This window comes from Anabrus simplex, chromosome 9 (assembly GCF_040414725.1).
Source record: "Anabrus simplex isolate iqAnaSimp1 chromosome 9, ASM4041472v1, whole genome shotgun sequence".
Classification (NCBI taxonomy): domain Eukaryota; kingdom Metazoa; phylum Arthropoda; class Insecta; order Orthoptera; family Tettigoniidae; genus Anabrus; species Anabrus simplex.
Window position 1 is genome coordinate 20,528,019 of NC_090273.1, and position 21,498 is coordinate 20,549,516.

General features: G+C 41.7%; 1 protein-coding gene across 5 annotated transcripts in view; it reads left to right on the forward strand.

The window, feature by feature from the left end:
* The window catches only part of TBC1D23 (TBC1 domain family member 23), a 167,231-nt gene that overhangs the window by 138,019 nt on the left and 7,714 nt on the right, over window positions 1-21,498 (forward strand). For all 5 annotated transcript variants that reach the window (XM_067153610.2, XM_067153611.2, XM_067153614.2 and 2 more), the window contains exons 11-12: window positions 12,616-12,751; window positions 19,528-19,722. In XM_067153610.2, the coding sequence (XP_067009711.1) occupies window positions 12,616-12,751; window positions 19,528-19,722 (331 nt within the window). The remainder of the gene's footprint in view (window positions 1-12,615; window positions 12,752-19,527; window positions 19,723-21,498) is intronic.

A 21,498-nucleotide genomic window follows, 5' to 3' on the forward strand; every position in this document is an offset into this window, starting at 1 on the left:
TCTTTGGCCTTTCTAGGCCTATTTTGTCTCAGTTTGATTTTTTATTGGACAATGGATGGGAGTGAAGGAGTGGAAAAAATTGACTCTGGTTTTTGACGGAACTTGATTTACGACTCTGTAAAAGTAGGTTTTGCAATGCAGCTGTGATTTTACGAATCATGCGGGCTCTTTTCAAGGGATTTGGACTGCAACCTTGTTACTTGCCCCATTTAAATGTGGATGAAGGTTAGTTCCTTGCCTCCCTACATAGGGTATTCAGACGACCCCCTTACCTAAGAGAGCTATTGTTAAAATGACAATCTTGATCACCTTTATTATGGCCTTTTATTATTTGACCATTGAACCAGTTTGAATTATATAAAATTTATATGAAAATGTCTCATTGTTAATGACAGGCTGGTCTTATTGCAATAAGAAACCATATCTAGTCCCTCTTCCTGCCATGAACCACACAGTATTATGTAGTTCCTGTTATGGACATACAAGGTACCATACTTTTATTTGGCTCATGTACAGCTAGAACTGTCATTGTGATATCTTCTGTTGAGACAGGCAGTTATGTTATTGTAAGACTTTTCTAATACAATTATATGATTCTGTTATTTAAGTCAGTGTGTTTCCTTGCATTCTGTTGTACTGCTATGGAATATGCTTTATGGCTTCGGCATGTATGTCTACTTTGTAAACTGATGAAGCATTTTCCAAAGCGCAACGTGTTCATCCTGATTTCCCTGCTGTTTGATGAATCTGTGATAAATATGTCAACCTGCTTTTGTATATGTATATAAATATGCATACACAAGAGTACTCCAAAATGAATGCACTAATTTTTTTATATCCATCCATCCATCCATCCATCCATCCATCCATCCATCCATCCATCCATCCATCCATCCATCCATCCATCCATCCATCCATCCATCCATCCATCCATCCATCCATCCATCCATCCATCCATCCATCCATCCATCCATCCATCCATCCATCCATCCATCCATCCATCCATCCATCCATCCATCCATCCATCCATCCATCCATCCATCCATCCATCCATCCATCCATCCATCCATCCATCCATCCATCCATCCATCCATCCATCCATCCATCCATCCATCCATCCATCCATCCATCCATCCATCCATCCATCCATCCATCCATCCATCCATCCATCCATCCATCCATCCATCCATCCATCCATCCATCCATCCATCCATCCATCCATCCATCCATCCATCCATCCATCCATCCATCCATCCATCCATCCATCCATCCATCCATCCATCCATCCATCCATCCATCCATCCATCCATCCATCCATCCATCCATCCATCCATCCATCCATCCATCCATCCATCCATCCATCCATCCATCCATCCATCCATCCATCCATCCATCCATCCATCCATCCATCCATCCATCCATCCATCCATCCATCCATCCATCCATCCATCCATCCATCCATCCATCCATCCATCCATCCATCCATCCATCCATCCATCCATCCATCCATCCATCCATCCATCCATCCATCCATCCATCCATCCATCCATCCATCCATCCATCCATCCATCCATCCATCCATCCATCCATCCATCCATCCATCCATCCATCCATCCATCCATCCATCCATCCATCCATCCATCCATCCATCCATCCATCCATCCATCCATCCATCCATCCATCCATCCATCCATCCATCCATCCATCCATCCATCCATCCATCCATCCATCCATCCATCCATCCATCCATCCATCCATCCATCCATCCATCCATCCATCCATCCATCCATCCATCCATCCATCCATCCATCCATCCATCCATCCATCCATCCATCCATCCATCCATCCATCCATCCATCCATCCATCCATCCATCCATCCATCCATCCATCCATCCATCCATCCATCCATCCATCCATCCATCCATCCATCCATCCATCCATCCATCCATCCATCCATCCATCCATCCATCCATCCATCCATCCATCCATCCATCCATCCATCCATCCATCCATCCATCCATCCATCCATCCATCCATCCATCCATCCATCCATCCATCCATCCATCCATCCATCCATCCATCCATCCATCCATCCATCCATCCATCCATCCATCCATCCATCCATCCATCCATCCATCCATCCATCCATCCATCCATCCATCCATCCATCCATCCATCCATCCATCCATCCATCCATCCATCCATCCATCCATCCATCCATCCATCCATCCATCCATCCATCCATCCATCCATCCATCCATCCATCCATCCATCCATCCATCCATCCATCCATCCATCCATCCATCCATCCATCCATCCATCCATCCATCCATCCATCCATCCATCCATCCATCCATCCATCCATCCATCCATCCATCCATCCATCCATCCATCCATCCATCCATCCATCCATCCATCCATCCATCCATCCATCCATCCATCCATCCATCCATCCATCCATCCATCCATCCATCCATCCATCCATCCATCCATCCATCCATCCATCCATCCATCCATCCATCCATCCATCCATCCATCCATCCATCCATCCATCCATCCATCCATCCATCCATCCATCCATCCATCCATCCATCCATCCATCCATCCATCCATCCATCCATCCATCCATCCATCCATCCATCCATCCATCCATCCATCCATCCATCCATCCATCCATCCATCCATCCATCCATCCATCCATCCATCCATCCATCCATCCATCCATCCATCCATCCATCCATCCATCCATCCATCCATCCATCCATCCATCCATCCATCCATCCATCCATCCATCCATCCATCCATCCATCCATCCATCCATCCATCCATCCATCCATCCATCCATCCATCCATCCATCCATCCATCCATCCATCCATCCATCCATCCATCCATCCATCCATCCATCCATCCATCCATCCATCCATCCATCCATCCATCCATCCATCCATCCATCCATCCATCCATCCATCCATCCATCCATCCATCCATCCATCCATCCATCCATCCATCCATCCATCCATCCATCCATCCATCCATCTTCATTGTAGACTCTTATACCTTTCAGCATTCAGTCTGTAAATTAATTATAAACATCTCCACAATCCTCTGTTTGTGACTAGCTCTATGACCTCTTTTAGTTCATAGCTCTCGAAATTGCCTTGTTAGATACAGAGTCTAACCATCATCACCTTGAACTCACTCTACTTCTTTTGCCCTCCACGAGCGACTCCATTATTCTCCTATTAACCTATCCTCTTCCATTCGCCTCACATGACCCCACCACCAAAGCTGGTTTATGCCTACCACTTCATGCATAGAGTTCATTCCTAACTTAGCCTTTATTTCCTCATTCCAAGCTCTCCCCTGCCATTGTTTTCACCTGCTTGTGCCAGCGATCATTCTCGCTGCTTTCATGTCTGTTACTTCCAACTTATGAATAAGATATCGTGAGTCCACCCAGCTTTTACTGCTGTAGATAAGTCATTTTGAAAACAGAACTATGTAAAGATAGCTTCTTCCGGGAGCTGACTTCTTTCATTCAGAACACTGTTGATCGCAACTTCGAGCTCACTCCATTAACTTTGCTGCACCTTAATTCAGTTTCACCAGTTTCACTTCTATTTACTGTGAAAAGTAAGACTTTGATCATGACAAGAGGTAACAGAAAATCCAGGGGAGTGATAAGAATAGGAACAGAACCTCTTGAAGTAGTGAGAAATTTTAAATATTTGGGCAGTGTGATATCACAAGATGGAAATTTAGATGGAGAAATTGATAAGAATACAACAGTCTGCAAATTTCTACCAGTGTGTAAGAGACATTGTATGGAACAAAGATGTGCCAATGAAGTGCAAGAAGGTTTTATACTCATCCTATTATAAACCTATACTGACCTATGCTTCAGCAGCCCGGACGATAACTAAGCGGAACCAAAGTAAGATACAAGCAGCTGAAATGAGGTTCTTGAGGAGCATACATGGAAAGACAAGACAAGATAGAATACGGAATGAGGAAATAAGGAGAAGCGTGGGAGTGTGTAAACTTCAAGAAGAGATTGATATAGCAAAGCTAAAATGGTTTGGACATATGATGAGAATGCCAGGAGAGAGAATACCAAAGAGAACATTCGTGGATACAGAGACTGGAAAGAGGCCTAGGGGACATCCTAGAGGAGCTCTGTTGTGGACTGTATTGCAAATAGAGGAGTCGATAGCAATAAAGTACTAGAAGAGGAGTGGTAGAAAGATCGAGTAAGGTGGAAGGTTTTGGTACACTACCCTACCCAGAGAGAATCTGGAAAAGGGAATGGATGAAGAAGAGAGAGAATGTGCACATCCAAAATGCTTGAAATTATCTACCGGTCCCAGTTTTGTATTCTCAACCTGACATTCAATTCTCTCAGGTTTCTTTCCTACTAATATCACTTTAGTCTTGGAAAGGCTGATTTTCATATCATACTTGCTGCACCTACACTGACAGGTAGTTCATCATTACAGAAGTGTATGATACAAATCACCTGAGTAAAGGGTGCCCAAGCAGTTACAGGTGTAACAGTAATAACGTTGCTGCATGGCATCCTGCTATAGATTGTCCCAAGCATCTTACACCTTTTGATGCAATTCTGCAATGGTTCTTGCAGGCTCTGGAGAACGCATAATTTCCCACTTCATCATGTCCCATAAGTGTTCAATTGGTGAGAGATGCAGTGATCTTGCTGGCCACGGCAGTTGTTTTACACCATGTAGAGCACGTTGCATCGCAGCACCTGTATGTGGACATGCATTGTTCTGCTGAAAATGTACATCACCTTCCTGTCGAAGAAATGGCAGTAGCACGGGGACAACAACCTGTGCAGTGTAGCAGGCACTAGTTACGTTACTCTGCAGAAACACCAACAGTGGCCGCGAGTCTTAACTGGTGGGACCTGGGTGTTGTGGGTGAATGCACTCTGGAATAGGTCGCTCACCAGGTCTATGCCGTACACGTGTATGTCTATCACTTTCATATAGACAGAACCTACTCTCATCTCTGAAGACAACAGAGCACCATCCCCCACTTCCAGTTGACTCTTCCACGACACTAGAGTAACTGTGGTTGCTGGTGTCATGGTGTTATTGGTAGCCTGGTCAGAGGCACAAGTGATCGTAATTCTGCTGCAAGCAGATGGTTCCCAATGGTCTTTGATGACACAGCAGGTGCAACTCGTGACCGGATTTTATTCCTGTATGATGTTCGGTCAGTCTCCGCTGCTCGCACGATGCTTTGATCTTGGTGTAGATCGGTATTATGCAGACGTCTGGCGCCTTGTCTATGGGTGTGGGAAAGTTCCACAGACCACTGCTGAAAGCAGTTACACACCACCAGTATGTTGTGCCCAACATGTGTAGCAATCCGTCGATACGTCCGTCCAGCTTCACACAGACCCACAGTGAGACCCCGTTCATATGGCTACCTACAGTTGTTGAACAGGAGCACGTACTCGTTGGCGGGGCATGGTTGTAACCTAGAATGAATGTTGCAAACACTGTTCACCTCTAACCTCAGCACAGTTACTGCCTGTAGAGTCAAAACAGAGTGCGCACGGCCAGGCCTCCTGAGTACCATCTGATCGCCGATGTCCGTGACAAAATGAATCACTACCACAGCAACCCCTCAGTATGCACATATTATACCTTGGTGCCACTGAACACAGTCCTTAATGATGTTGCATGTTTTTTTGTTTTGTTTTTTCCGGCAGTGTATTTTCAAACTATTAGATTACAGGCTTTCAGCACATTCTGCCATGAAGATAGTCATTGACATATGCCAAACTGCTTACTACATTTCCACCTAACTGAATCCCTCCCTGCCTCTTTGTACATTTCAGTAGATGATCCATTTAGACTATGAATAACAAATGTGAAAGATTACAGCCCTGTCTAATCACTGTAAATACCTTCAACCAAGAACTCATTCTACCATCAATTCTCACTGCAGCCTAATTGTCACCATAAATGCCTTTGATTGCTTTTAATAATCTACCCTTAATCCCAAAATCCCTCAGTACGACGAGAATCTTATCCCTCAGTACTCTGTCATATGCCTTCTCTAGGTCTACGACTCAAACTTAACTGCCTATTTCTCTCGTATCATTTTTCAGTTACCCGGTGTATACTGAAAATCAAATCCTGACAGCCCGCCTGTGATCTGAAACCACACTGGTTTTCATTCAGCTTATTCTTGACCATTGATCGCACCCTCCCTTCCAAAATGCCGAACTGTCTGGTATAATGATCAATGAAATTCCTCGATAGTTGTTGCAATCCTTCCTCTTCCATTGCTTACAGATAGGTATCACCACCACCACCACCACCACCACCACCATCATCATCATCATCCAATCAGATGGTACCCAAACTTACCCATCTGTGAAGCCATTTCATATCCCTGCCTTCCCACTATATTTCACTATTTCATATCTAATTTCATCTATTCCTGCTGTTTTATGACATAGGAGTTCATGTATAATCCTTTCCACTTCCTCAAGCGTAATTTCACCAACATCATTGTCCTTCTCCCCATGAACTCGGTTGTTTGTAACATCAACAGAAAGATTCCTTTAATATTGAAAAAATTTTCAATATATTCCTTCCACCTGTCCAGTGATTCCCTGGAATTTACGTGTTCACCTGAGTTTCTTAAAACACTATTCATTTCCTTTCTCCCTTCCTTTTTAAGATTCTTTTTTTTGCTGTCCAGATAGGTTTCCCTACTGCTTGACCAAGTATTTCCAGGTTAATACCGAAATCTTCCCTCGACGTTTTGGATTCAACAATTATTTGTTTTGCTCTGTTTCTTTCATCTATGTACAATTCCCTATCTGCATCAGTGCTTTAAGTTTACAAAAATGTTTTTCCCTTTTTTCCATCTTTACATACAGTTTTTCCTAGGCATCCCTTTGGTGTTACTGCTACAGCATCCCTGTATGCCACCTATTCTCTTATTAAATCCTGAGCCTTTTTTCATGTCTACTCTTTGGAACTTTTCACTAATCATATCCATGTAATTCTGTCTAATTTCCTTGTCGTGGAGATTTTTTGTCCATATTCATGTGCAGACAGTTTTTATTTTCTTTATGCTAGTCATAGAAATTCCTAGCTCACCACAGATCAGATAGTGGTCTGTATCATTGAAAACTGCCTAGAATGCCCACACATTCATTCATAATAGATTTCCTGAATTCAGAGTTAGTTATGATGTAGTCTATAGATCTGGTGCCTCTACCCTCCCATGTGTAACGGTGAATAGCCTTATGCTTGAAGAATGTATTTGTAACTGCTAATTCCATACCATAACAGAAGTCTTCCTATTCCTATTAGCTTCCATATCTTCCCCACATTTCCCCATCACCTTGTCATATTCTTCAGATCTATTCCCAGCTCTTGCGTTGAGATTGTCCATTAGCACTATCTTATTCTTGCTGTTTACCTTGACAGATATAATTCAGTGCGTTGTAAAACTTGTCAACTTCAACCTCATCTGCACCCTTACATGGGGATTACACTAAGTCCTCCAAGTGCTAAATCTGCTCACACCATTTGCTCACTTACGTGCCTAACAGAAACTGTCGCGTGCGTGCAATAGTATTCCTGCTGAAGTCCTACCACACATTCAACACCTGTTAATGCTTTATAATCTCCCATCTCTTCCTCGTTTTCCCGTACCCAAATATTATTAATTCCTAACACATCCAAATGCACCCTTTTTGCTGATTCAGCCAGTTGTAGTTTCTTTCTTCTATAAGCTCTGTTAATATTGATAATTCCCCATTGAATTCCGCTTCATTCACCAAGTTATTTCCAAGGCGTCCCTGTCAAGTGGAAATGGGACACCTATACTCCCATAGGTCCGAGACCTGATTAAAATATTCTGAGTTTGGTACTGCTGCTTGAGGGCATCATGGCTCAAGAAACCACCCTACTTACACATAGTCCTGGTGAGAATCTCTTCTCAGATGGGTAGTCCTAGCTACTTGAGCCCAAGGAGGGTCATGTGAGACCATGGGAAACATTCCCAAGAGATTGAAACAGGTGTATGAAAATGACGCTCTTGATCACAGTACAGTAAGTTACTGGATGAACACCTGACAGTATGCAGTGTGTTAACAACTTAGCTCTGGACAAAAACATTTAACTGGGAGCAAAACGTCTCACCAGCTGGAAGGATACAATTGTGCGCAGAATACTGAAACAGGGGGTATTGAAATTATTTGTTCTGGGTGGGTTTCTAGGATGCTGACAGCAGCCCATAAGAAAATAAAGACTAAAGAGAACTCATTTCTCTGTATGAGAATAGCAGTGAAGAATTTTTTTCAGTAATTGTGACAGGGTATGAAACATTGCTAAAACATTTCAATCAAGAGAAAAAGAAGCCATCCTTACACTGCCCCCAAGAAATTAAAAAATAAATTATGGCTACCATTTTCTGATATTCAGAGGGACTGATGCTTGAGGACATCTTGGCTCGAGAATCCACCATCAGTTTGGATGCGTAAATGTTATCTCTAAAGGAACTTCTTGCTCAACAAATTGTGTTTGAGCACATTGACATCAGCAGGATGTTTTGCTATTGGAGCCATTTGACTACACATCAGTTAGAAAACTAAGGATGCTATCCAAGGCATGCTTTGTCACACGTGCCTTACAGCTGCGATTTTGCACCTCTATTCAACATCTCTGTGATGAATTGAAGAACTTATTTGCTGGAATAGATTTGAAGAAAATGACTCCCTCATGACGGCTGTTTCTCAGTGGGTTAGGCATGCCGGACCATAGTTTACCGTGCAGGTAGTCATGTGTTCGTTCCAAGAGGGTATAAGGCATTTGAAAGGGACAAAGGGTTATATAGGAAAGTGACACTGTGTGCCTGAATGATGTAACAATATATTGTAAAAGAAAATGTGGTGCATTAATTTTGGAATGTGTCTCACATAAAAATGGGGACCCTTACTTTCATCATCAATGACAAAGTACAAGAAGAAAAATTAAATGATTTACAAATATTGTCTTCAGTGACAAGAGATTTTTCAGCATTGTTTGCATTCTATTATTTGCCTTATTATGGTGTTCAGCAGTTAATTACCGAATTAGAACTGTAAAAGGCAATTTAAGGTTTCAGCAGGTTGTATGATAAGTAGAAATACCTTCACTGAGTGAGTTGGCTACTCTGCTCAAGACTTGTACTGTAGCTGTTAGCTTGTATTCGGGAGATAGTGGGTTCAAACACCAGCCCTGAAGATGGCTTTCCGTGGTTTTATTCTAGGCAAATGCCAGGGCTATACCTTAATTAAGACAACAGTCACTTTTATCCAGTCCTAGCCCTGTCCTTTTCCATCATCCCAATAAGACCTGTCTGAGTCGGTGCAATATTAAAAAGCAAAATAAAAAATTGAAATAATTTCAGAACAGTTACTTCTCATGATAAACACTTTCTCCCATCTTAACTTGACCCTCAGGGGCTGTAGCATGTTTCAGGATGCCGGTGGAGTGTTTACAGCCTGTAACACGACGAAACGAACATTCTGGTGATGGTCCTTCGGGGTCGATGTGTGCATGAACCCTCACATTCCCACTGCATCCAGTACCCGTCGCTCAGCTCAGAGGTTCAGAGCAGTGTGCTGGAACAGCCAACCTGCCTCTCGTAGTCCGTCCATTCAATCTCTCTTGAACTCAAACTCCTGTAGCTGCTCGAAGGCTTGATGAATCTGCCATCGGTCATACTGCGTGTTCACTCTACGTCCCTCACTTTATGTGGTGGCTTGCATCTACGAGGGCTGTAAATAAAGTAGTGGCAATATTGATTGCATTACATTCCTCCATTGTAGTGACCCGCAAAGTCTGTTACCTTTTTCCAAATGTTCGGAACCTGTTGGGAAGGCGTTCTCTGTCTATGACAGCAACGGAGTGCTCTACTGCGCGGAATACACATGCCACGTCAGAAAGTCGACGACCTCGGAGGGGTTCCTTCAACAGGTCGAAGTCGCAAGGACTTGTGTCAAGTGAGTATGGAGTGTGTTTCAAGACCTAATGCCACCGTTGCAATAAGAGCTTGACATTGTTTGTGACTTGACAACCGTCTTATACGGTAATGCATTCTTGCCACGGGCAACCTCGGTTTTAATCCAAGAACACTGATTGCCTTTTGAAAACATGCTTTAGAGTGGTGAAACTGACACTCTTCACTTCAATGCGACACAGCAACACTACCAACTGGATGCCCATCAAATGCACACAACATGTCGACAACAGCGCCACCTGACCGCTCCCCTGCGTGATCTCATGCGAGTGTCTGGACTACGTTGCCACTGTTTTATTTACAACCCTCGTATGAATGAGTGAGGGAAATCTTGGCACGTCCAAGTATTATTGTATGGAGTCAAGTCCTGGAGCTTGATGCAAATATTGAGTGAGATATTGGAAGCCTATGAAATATCACCAAATACTCTGGATTTCTTGGACAGACCACGTCAGCAGTGGCTCTGTTCTGGAAAGACTAGGAAAACAGAGAGTCTTTTGACAGCAAAATCTCATAAACTGGAGTATTTAGGGCATGCTTTACTACACATGATTCTTCAGGGGAAGATGATCTTGGCTGAAGAATTTGAGAACATCGTTCAGTACAAGTTAGGAGGGACTTTTCAGATCTGTTACGGATAAAGGATTGTTGCTCTGCTGATCACCAACATCTGAAGTGGGTAAGCACACCAAAAAGAAGTGTTTAAAACACATTGAGCACTTTGCTGTTTTCTTTTTATGTACAAACTAGGAATTATCCCTCTCAGGTGGACAAAGTATTGGCCTTCTCTCTTTGGATGTTCTTGTTATAATGAAAATGTATGCATGAGTGATGCTCATTTAGTAGACAGTATTCTGTTATTCCACTGTCCAGCTCTTGGCCAAATAGCGACTTTCAGTTCATAGGATATAGGGTTCAGTTCTTGGCTGGATCAGGGATTTTAGCGGAGTCTGGTTAATTCCTCTAGCTTGCAAATTTGATGTTTGTATCTCTCTTAATATACACTTCTTCATTTAAACACTACACACTGCACTACCAACCACCACAGAAACACACAGTAGGCCCTACATCCCTCCTCCTAGAGTTGACATCAGGAAGAGTATCTGGCCGTAAAACTGGACTATTATTCACATGAAAAGCTGGCCCCAAATAATTAGTAATGAGGCTAGGAAAGGGGAAGGTCTTATTGGTCTACCACTTAAAGCATATGGACGAAATATTTGAATCTACAAGCCTTATCAGGTGTTCGATCAAAAAGATGGAGGTAGCCAGTGGTGTAGGTATGACTTCTTGTGGGGGGGGGGGATGATAATAATAATAATAATAATAATAATAATAATAAATACATTTTAAATGTGTAGGGGTCTATTTACATGCAATTTAGGGGGTGCGGAAGAAAAATGAGAATCCAGAGCCTGTTTCCAGTTTTAGCCAGGTCAGGAATGGTATGAATGAAGCCCCATCTAGCGGCGAGGATAGGAACTGTGCTGGCTGCCGAAGCCTGTCGCACTCCTCGGGGGCATTGATTAATGAGACTGACAGATGAAATGATAATGGAGAGTTTCTGGAATGAAGGATGACAGGGAAAACCAGAGTACCCAGAGAAAAGCCTACCTCGCCTCTGCTTTGTCCGACATAAATCTCACATGGGGTGAACAGGATTTGAACCACAGAACAGAGCGGTGAGAGGCCAGAGCTCTGCCCCCTGAGCCACGGAGGCTCTTACGGGGGGGGGGGGGTATGAATATTAATAACAGTATAAATATAAAACACATTTAAATGGTTATTTTTGCAAATGGACCTTTTTATTTTTTGGTATCTATTTATAATGAGTACAAGCACCTCATGGGGAGGATATCTTCCCTTATATCTACACCACTGAAGCAGTCAGGAAAAGGAGACCCTGCAGGATATATGAGAAGAAGAAGTTGAAGAAGAGGAGGGATTATTGAAAAAGAGGCATTCTACAGTATGAAAATTAGGATCATGTTTGGAACAAACAATAGGATAAATGCAATGACGAGGGAGTTAGAGAAAAGGTTGCCGTGGTTGCCAGTCCATGCTCCCAACTTTTTAGTTGCATCTTACAACAGGCACGGGTTACTGCCCCTGCCCACAAGGGGACACATTGACAGGCCAGAGTGGGAAGAGGGAGCTTCAGGAAGAGGTGACGACAATCTTGAAAACAAAAGACAAGGAAAATCACCATACACTGGTGACTTCATCAACCCCAGTTTGTCCCCAGTGAGCTTGTCTCTGCTTTTCAACTTCATCATAAGGGAGGAAAGGAACATAACAGGACAGTAGAAGTAATTCCATTGTACAGCATGCAAGACATATTATTCTGTTGCTGCAATCGGTCATTTACTTCATTAAATACCATTTCATATGTGAACTTTAATTACAATGAGATAGCTACATTTTGGGTGCTTTTCTTTTTCTGATTAAGGATTTTTTTTTTACCGTGAGTGTCATCTTGAAGTTTCACAAGAAGTCTGTTAATGATAGATCTATGCATAACATTGTGTCGGTGCTAACTGTTAAGGCACACTCGTTCCAGATGCTGCGAGTCCCACCACACCCGAGGAGGAAGACAACCAGGATGTAGTATCCCTTGCTACCTGGCTTAAGAAGCCTGACGTCATTGACTCTTTCAAGTGCCATGAGGTGAAGGTTAACGGTCACATGTTCGAGAGGTGAGCTCATTTGTACTATCATAACCAGACACTGAATGTGTGCAGAATACCTCTTGCAGTCTTTTTGTCTCCCATCATGAAAATGAATCTATTGAAATTGAATTGTAAGAATTGTGACATTGAGTTATACATAACCTTTTGTATATAGATCCCTCTTATATGATTCCTTTTCTTTCCTTTGCAACAGCTGTTTTAGTACTCTGAGAACGAACATGCATGGCGTAATGTGGCCATAAATACTGTCACATACTGCCTGCCAACTTATGCCATTTCCCTATGGCACCATTCATTTGTATGTAGTAGAACCTCTACTGTAAATGGTCTGCAATAAACTCGAAAGTGACTCTATTGCATCTAGTACCTCATAATCGTGGAATGTAGTAATCATGAAAATTATTATTGTTACCTGATGCTTTTACAGCTTGTAATTATAGACATGATATAGGTTGTTGGGCTTATGCCGTGTCAAGAAAATAAGTGAAATTATTTACGTTTCGCAGAGAACTTTCCTCCGTGTCTTCAGAAGAAAATCTTGGAAGAAAAACAAAGAACAAATTGTCCCCACTTTTACATCCTGAGGCCAAACATACTGGTCCATTGGTACTCGTCAAGTAACACGAACAAAATATTCGTCTCAACCAGCCAGACAAATCAGCAATGGCTGAGCACACCCTATCGTCGGATCATAATGTCGTATTTCTATATTTTCGAGCTCTTACCCACACTAGACACTACAGGTCTAGGATTATGTGGAAATATGTAGAAATCCTAACAATTTCACTGGCTATCAATCAATACATGGTTGCCAGCCATTAAGGATTTATGTAGGTAGTTCTCTTCCTGTACTTTCACTGTTATTTCGTTTTGGTGTTTTCCAAATTCATATGTTCCTCGTTCACCAGATGTTTCATTCCAGGCTAGTGTCAGTGTCATACTTTCATGTGTGTACATCTGTTATCTCCCCTCCCAGCTTCTGCTTCAAATGCTAGCACTGTACTACATACGGTGAGCCATCTGGTGGTGAATGAACATACCACTTTCTATTATTAACGTCTAAATTCAAACTTTGATTATTGGAGAAGTCTTTCTCATGAACAGCTGAGATTTTCTTCTGAAGACGCAGAGCAAAGTTCTCTGTGAAACTTAAAGAACTTCATCGTATTTTCTTGACACAGCATAAGCCCAAAAACTTGTATCGTGTCTAAAATTAGTATTATTATTATTATAGCTGGTTCAAACCCGGCAGAGGTAGTCGGATTTTTGAAGGGCGGAAAAAAGTCCATTCGACACTCCATGTCGTACGATGTCGGCATGTAAAAGATCTCTGGTGACACATTTGGTGTTTACCCGACAAAGTTCATTAAATCTCAGCCATAGACGCCCAAGAGAGTTTCGGTTTACTCGGTCTGCCATCTAGTAGGCCTAGAGTAAAACGGAACGTCAAAATTGACGAGCAGACAGCCAGATGGCGTCAAATTGAAATGTCTGCACACGGTAGCTGAGGCCATACGATTATTATTATTATTATTATTATTATTATTATTATTATTATTATTATTATTATGTGGCATATATTACATGGATCAGACAGACACTGATACAAATACATCATAGATATGGTACAAAAAAAGAAAGCAGAAACTTACTATGCAGATCTAGATTTATATGTCAAAGTCTTCTGTCTGTAGGCAAAACATGACAGCCTCGTCTGCCTGAACGTGTGGTGGTACTGACTCTCAAAAATGTAAAGTTGCCAAATCATCTACCTCATTACCATTTAGTTAGAAATAAGGAAGAGAAATTAATACCTAAATGATTTTATTACTTCAATCTTTATGTATTAATGGATTGTTGTTATCGATTTTTAGTATCTGTTTTAATTCGTTGCATTTTGTGGACTTCAATTAATTGTTGATGTCCTTCACATACATACTCAGATTCTTAAACAACTGAAGCTTTTAGATTAAAATAAAATCTACTATATTTAAAATTACCTCAACATTTTTGTTGTATATTAAGGATATTTAATTTGTTCCTCATACACATTTGTTTACACTGTGATAGAAAATTGGTAATAAGTTGATAGAAATACATTTTATTCCAATAATTTCCAAATTAATATTTATTCATGCAGTAATAAAAATGATTTTTATATACATGATTATAAAATCCTGGGTAAAATCATTGACCTTGAGAAACATACTTTGTTCATTGCCTTCTTTTGTAGCCGTTTGATAAGTATTTAAGAATTTACATCAATTTGTGAAATAGCCCGCCTGGTTATCATGATAGTTAAGGCGTTGAAGTCTAAATGGTCTGACACCGTGGTTAGCCGGTTCGAGTCCCGTTGGTCAAAAAAAAATTTTCACCATCAGAATGTTAGCGGGCAAGGTAGGCGAAGTAGTGGTATATAATTTCTAATCACTAGACTGCGTACCAAAAGCAGTGCTCATATGGAGTGGGGGCATATGACGCTGTTGATGGTGATTCGTCCGTCGGGTGGAGACGTTAAGCCTTGGTGTTATTCGACAGGAGTAGGCTATATGCCGGCACTGGGTTTCACCCTTTCTCTTCCTACTATCGTACATCACATCATTCATTTCATCTCATTAACTCCTCTGATGAGGTTGATGTCAGGAAGGGCATCCAGTCATAAAAAACTGCCACGACAGATTCATCTTGCCTCATATCCGACCCCGTAGAGAAACGGGACAAGGGTTGGACTAACAACAAATCATTTTGTGAAATACTTTTTATAGCAGTTGCCCTGCATTGTTCATTCAAAGTGTTCCTACTTATGATACCTCCACTTTCTAGAACAATCCAAAGAAAACCTTTAACATTTCTCACTAACTTCACCGTTTGTTATATGACTTAGTTCCCCTCCAATCACTAATTTTTTTTTTTTCTTTTGCTATTTTTCTATGGTGTTGTAATAATGACATATATCTTTATGACTGAGACAATTCAAAACAAAATATCGGAGCTCATTGATAAAAAGTTCATAAATTTACCACAAGTATCGGGCGAGTTGGCCGTGCGGTTCGGGGCGCGTAGCTGTGAGCTGGCATCCAGGAGATAGTGGGCAGCCCTGAAGATGGTTTTCTGTATTTTCCCATTTTCACACCAGGCAAATGCTGGGGCTGTACCTTAATTAAGGAATTGGCTTCTTTCCCACTCCTACCCCTTTCCTATCCCATAGTCATTATAAGACTTATCTGTGTCAGTGCGACATAAAGCCATTTAAAAATAATTTATCACAAGATGGCTAAATATATATAACTAATGTTGCCATTGATGCTTTCATGGCCCGTACTTACAGACATGATGCTGTATAGGCTTTTGGGCTTATGCCGTGTCAAGAAAATAAGGTGAAATTCTTTCATAAATTTACCACAAGTACCGGGCGAGTTGGCCTTGCGGTTAGGGACGCTTAGCTGTGAGCTGGCATCTGGGAGATAGTGGGTTCGAACCCCACTGTCGGCAGCCTTCGCCTTTCTCGTGGACAGTCGAGATTTCTTCTGAGGACGCAGGGCACAGTTCCCTGAGAAACATAAAGAATTTCACCTTATTTTCTTGACACGGCATAAGCCCAAAAGCCTATACAGCATCATGTCTATAACTACATTGGTGATTTCCTTTCAGATGTGTTTATTTATAATCTTTATGTGTTTGTGTGCTGATGATCACTCCAAGAGCCCAAACATGTCCACTTTGGTTAGATAAATAATAATTTTAGATGATATTGTGTATTGATTAGGTGGTTAATCTTTAGATATATATTTATTTTCTCCAGTGTCCCACAGTCTGAAAAAGAGCTACATATTCAATACCAAATCACAACCAACATGCACTTGACACAAAGCAAAATTGAAGACTGATAGATTCAGATAAAAAGTGAAAACATAGTGCTTGGCAGTGCGCTCTAATCAGGGTTGCCTTTTATTGTAAGTATTCACAGGTTTATGGACATGGGGTGTGAAACTCCAGCAATTCCTGGAACCAAAGCCATCATGGTTAGTCCACAACTATATCAGCAGTGATGTTTTGGTAGTATCTTCTCAATCACCATAGTATGCAACAAGAGGGTATTCCTTTGCAATGTGCAAAACTGTCTAAAATTTTGTTCCACAATCACATATGGAGACTTCTTGAAGTGTGAAGGCGCATCTTCCACAGTTAGCTTGGAAGCTGTTGAGAGATGTCGACATTCACCATGAGAACTCAAAAGTGGCGTTTTGGTAATAGTGTTGCACAAGGTAAGAAGACAGCTTTCATAAGTCTTTGATATCCTGAGGGCTTTGCATCAGGAGAATGTCCATCTATCAAAAAATGGAGTATGTCTGACCGCCCTCGTACCGGCTCTCCAAGGTCTGCTAAAACACCACAGTACCCCCTGTGGGTGGGGGATACAGACGAAGAATTCACCCACGGTGTCCCCTGTCTGTTGTAAGAGGTGACTAAGAGGGGCAACCAAGGGATGATCATTTTAGAACCATGAAACTACTTGTGATAAGTACCACCACGCGGGGAACACCATGGGTCGCTTTTACTTGCGCGTAGTACCACTATGTTGGGTGCCAAATAGGTTTGTGATTAGTAGCAAACGAGAGCGCGACGGCTTTTACAGTACCTCTGTCTGTCTGTCTGTCTGTCTGTCTGTCTGTCTGTCTGTCTGTCTGTCTGTCTGTCTGTCTGTTAGGTCATCAGCCCAGAGGCTGGTTGGATCCTCAAATAGCATCGCTAAAGGTTATGCGGTTATAAGGAAACCCTAAAAACCAATGGCAGCATCAAAATGAGGCATACTAGGCAAGAAGAGGAGTGAGGTAGTTTGCCATTGCTTTCCTCACTGGGTCAGAAAGTACTATTGCAGCATGACTGACCCTATGAGCAGCACCGTTCATAACACTCAGATGCACTAGTTGTGCTCTGAATGTCATTACTCGGCACTACCCATACCCCAGCAGCTTCCATATTGTCACAGCCATGGATGTTGACTGGGACTTCGTTGGAAGCTACACTTTACTCTGGCCTGTGCCAAGAGATGGAAGCAAACGTACTGTATCCATCAAGAAATGACAGCAGGCACATACCTGTGATTAGTAGCATTATATGAGCGACACCATGGGATGATGGAACCCATGGTTCTGGCTTACCTATGATTAGTACCCACTATATGAGGAACACCGCGGGATAGTACGAGTCCCTGTGGTTAGTACCCTTAGATGATGAACACCATAGGTTTGCGTTGCCTGTAAATGGCACCGCAATGTGCGAAACACAGTAGCTCCGTAATACATGTGCGAATTTCATTACCTGTGAGTAGTACCATAATGTGTGGAATACCGCGAGTACGCTACTCTTGATTAGTACCGCAACATAACAAATACCATGGTTCTACTTTCCTAGCGATAAGTACCATTGTGAGGGGCCGCTGACTTGGATTTTGGACCCCTTTCAACTACAAGTATCATCGATTCAGTATTGTGCTATAGAAACAGTACCTTGGTCACTAATACTATTGTTCTACGCCAGCTTCTGTGTATGTGAGGCACTGGGGGTCGGTTCCACTGATCGTTTTAAATTCATATCCATCCATTCATTCTTCGTCCTCATGTTTTGAATTGTGGCCACTGGATGTTTTTTGGGCTTTTAATTTGTCATTTCATTTTGTCTCATTTCGTACCATTAGGGGCCGATGACCTAGATGTTAGACCCCTTTAAACAACAAGCATCATCATCATCATCATCATCAGAACACCACAGTTCATCAGTCCAGTGAAACAAAGAATTAAGCAGAATCCTGTGCCAACACAAAAGGTAGTGACAGGGCAGCTGAATGTTTGAAAACAAACAATGCCCAGGGTGCTTGGAAGTGACCGTGGTCTGAAAGAACTTTGTCACAGCACTGGGTACTCCCTAACAGGTTCCACACTAACTGTGGAGGATGTACCTTCAAGAACTCTATGATGCAATTATAGAGCAGACTGGTACATGCAATACAGTCTTCAGAAAATTTTCTTTACTGGTGAGCAAATGTTTTCAATTGTAGAACTCTTTAATTTTAATCATCAAATTGGTGGCTCAGATGTAGTTGCAGCTCATCAGGTGGCTCTGAGAATCCAGAGAACTTGTCACCTAGTATCACTAATGGTTTGGTGTGGATATTTTTATGATGGTGTTTCAGATATTCACCTTTGGGGAAAAAGGTGTCAAAATGTGTGCTAAAGTGTACCGAAATATAGTTCAATGTTCTGTTGCCAAACCTTTAAATCACACCTTGTTGCAGAATTAGAGATTCTAACAGGACTTGCTTCAACACACAAGGCCAAGATGTTACAAGCAGATGTTCCCGATTTCATTTCCATTGCTGATTGTCCATCTGGCAGTCCAGATCTCAATGCTTTGGATTACAAATTGTGATCATTGCTTCAGGAAATGGTCTGCAAGAAGAGATATCCTAATATTAACAGCCTAAAAAGAGCCTTGAAAACTTCTGTAGCCAATTTTTCGTATGAATATTGACCATGATGCATTCTATGCGAGTCCAAGAGAAATACTGGACATTTGTAATCGTATTCCTAAAATTCCTAGTATAAATATGTTCTTTCATAATTAAAAAAAAATTGTATTTACCTTTTCCAACCTGCTCTTTACGTATTATTATAATAGGTAATAGTATTTATGGCCAGACTAGGTATATCAGTTTTGAGTTAAAAGGAAATGTAAGTTTTTAAGTTGGTGCACTGATATGTGATGTATTTTCTTCTCGACAGCAATCTGCTTGTGACGAACAGTCACATCTATGTTCTTCGAGATATACCTGGTCGGAAAGGATTTGCTCAGATTAAGGTACGGAGACCACTTTCTGCCATCGTGAAGATCACCTCCAAGAAGAAACACCCAGAGGTGATAACTTTCAAATATGGAGTGCCAGAGGGAGACTCGTTAGTAGTCTCAGACCTAGACAAGTAAGTGCTTTAGTCTTTGTAGTTAGTTACTGGGCAAGTTAGCCGTGCAGTTAGGGGCGCGCAGCTGTGAGCTTGCATCTGGGAGATAGTGGGTTTGAATCCCACTGTCGGCAGCCCTGAAGATGGTTTTCCGTGATTTCCCATTTTCACACCACGCAAATGCTGGGGCTGTACTTCAATTAAGGCCACAGCCGCTTCCTTCCAACTCCTAGGCCATTCCAATCCCATCGTCACCATAAGATCTATCTGTGTTGGTGCGACATAAAGCAACTAGCAAAAAAAAAAAGTCTTTGTAGTTAGTGATATTTCATTGTGCGGAAAAACCTGGTATCTAATGGAAACATTCTCCTTCTCATTTCCTTGAGCTTTAACACTCACCCAGTGCACCTACATCCTTCTTCGGTGAGCTTCCTTCCGTTCTTCAATCCACGCCTTGCCTGTCTTCATTTTAGGTTTTGTTCGAAAACTCTGTAGACCTTCAAGTTTCTTCTTTAAAGGGTCACGTCGCAAGATGTCATCGCGTAATATCGCCAGTTCTTGTAAATCCTTTTCCGCCTTGTTAAACCAGACCCCTTTAGTTTTCTTATTCAGAAAGTAGGCAAAAATTCAAATGGACAGTCTTTGTGGTCTCATTCGTGTTAAGTGACCATAGAAAGAAATCCTTCTTTACCTATTAGTGTCTGCTTTTTTCTCCATATGCAGCTACAGTTCATGATTGTGCCTTCTCATATATTCATTTTCCTTTACTGGCCCCAAGATCTTCGTTATTCTGTCAGACCTTTCTTATTCATTGAGAGGCATTCTGCTGTATATAGTGCTTCAAGTCAAATTACTATACAGTAATGTCTAAGCTTGGATTTGAAAGATATTGACTGTTTTGTTATAGATATCTTTGGTGAGGTGGTGGACCATTTCCATCTTTTTGATTCTTGATTTAAACACCTCTTTCTCAGAAATATTAAGTTCTATCCACTTACCTAGGTATTTGAATTTCTCTTCCTGTTGTATTTTGCCCTGATTGACCTGTAGATTCCTGGAAGCTGTCTTGATGTTTGTTATGAACTGTTTTTTCTCAAATGAAATTATTATTATTACAGTTGAACCTCAATATTTCTGATCACCTCGGGAGCTAAATTATATTTCGAGTTATCGAGTTATACAGAATACCGTTTTTGAGCATATATATAGCACATAATTAAATCATATGTATATACGGGTTTATACTGAATACATTATTTTTAACAATATTTAAATTATACAAACAAACTCTCTTTTATGGCATCACTTTAACTGTAATCCGTTAGTCTCTTCTGTTTCTTAGTGTTAACCTTCTTTTCTTCCACACACATTTCATCTTTTATTGCTGTGAAAACACTGTCATTTACATTCGACTGGCTCTGTATGTAGGATTGAAGAAAAGCCACTGCACTTAATGCCTAGTCTGCTGACGGTACAGGAGAAGGCAGCTCTAACTCTTCTTCAGCAGCACTGACAGTATCTGTAGGAGGCTCAACCACTATAACGTCAGAGTCCACGTTTATGTAAGCCTCAAAATCAGCTTTGCAGTTAACAAGCTGCTGATACTCTACCCATTCTTCAGGAACAGGAGTACTGGGCGAGTTGGCCGTGCGCGTAGAGGCGCGTGGCTGTGAGCTTGCATCCGGGAGATAGTAGGTTCGAATCCCACTATCGGCAGCCCTGAAGATGGTTTTCCGTGGTTTCCCATTTTCACACCAGGCAAATGCTGGGGCTGTACCTTAATTAAGGCCACGGCCG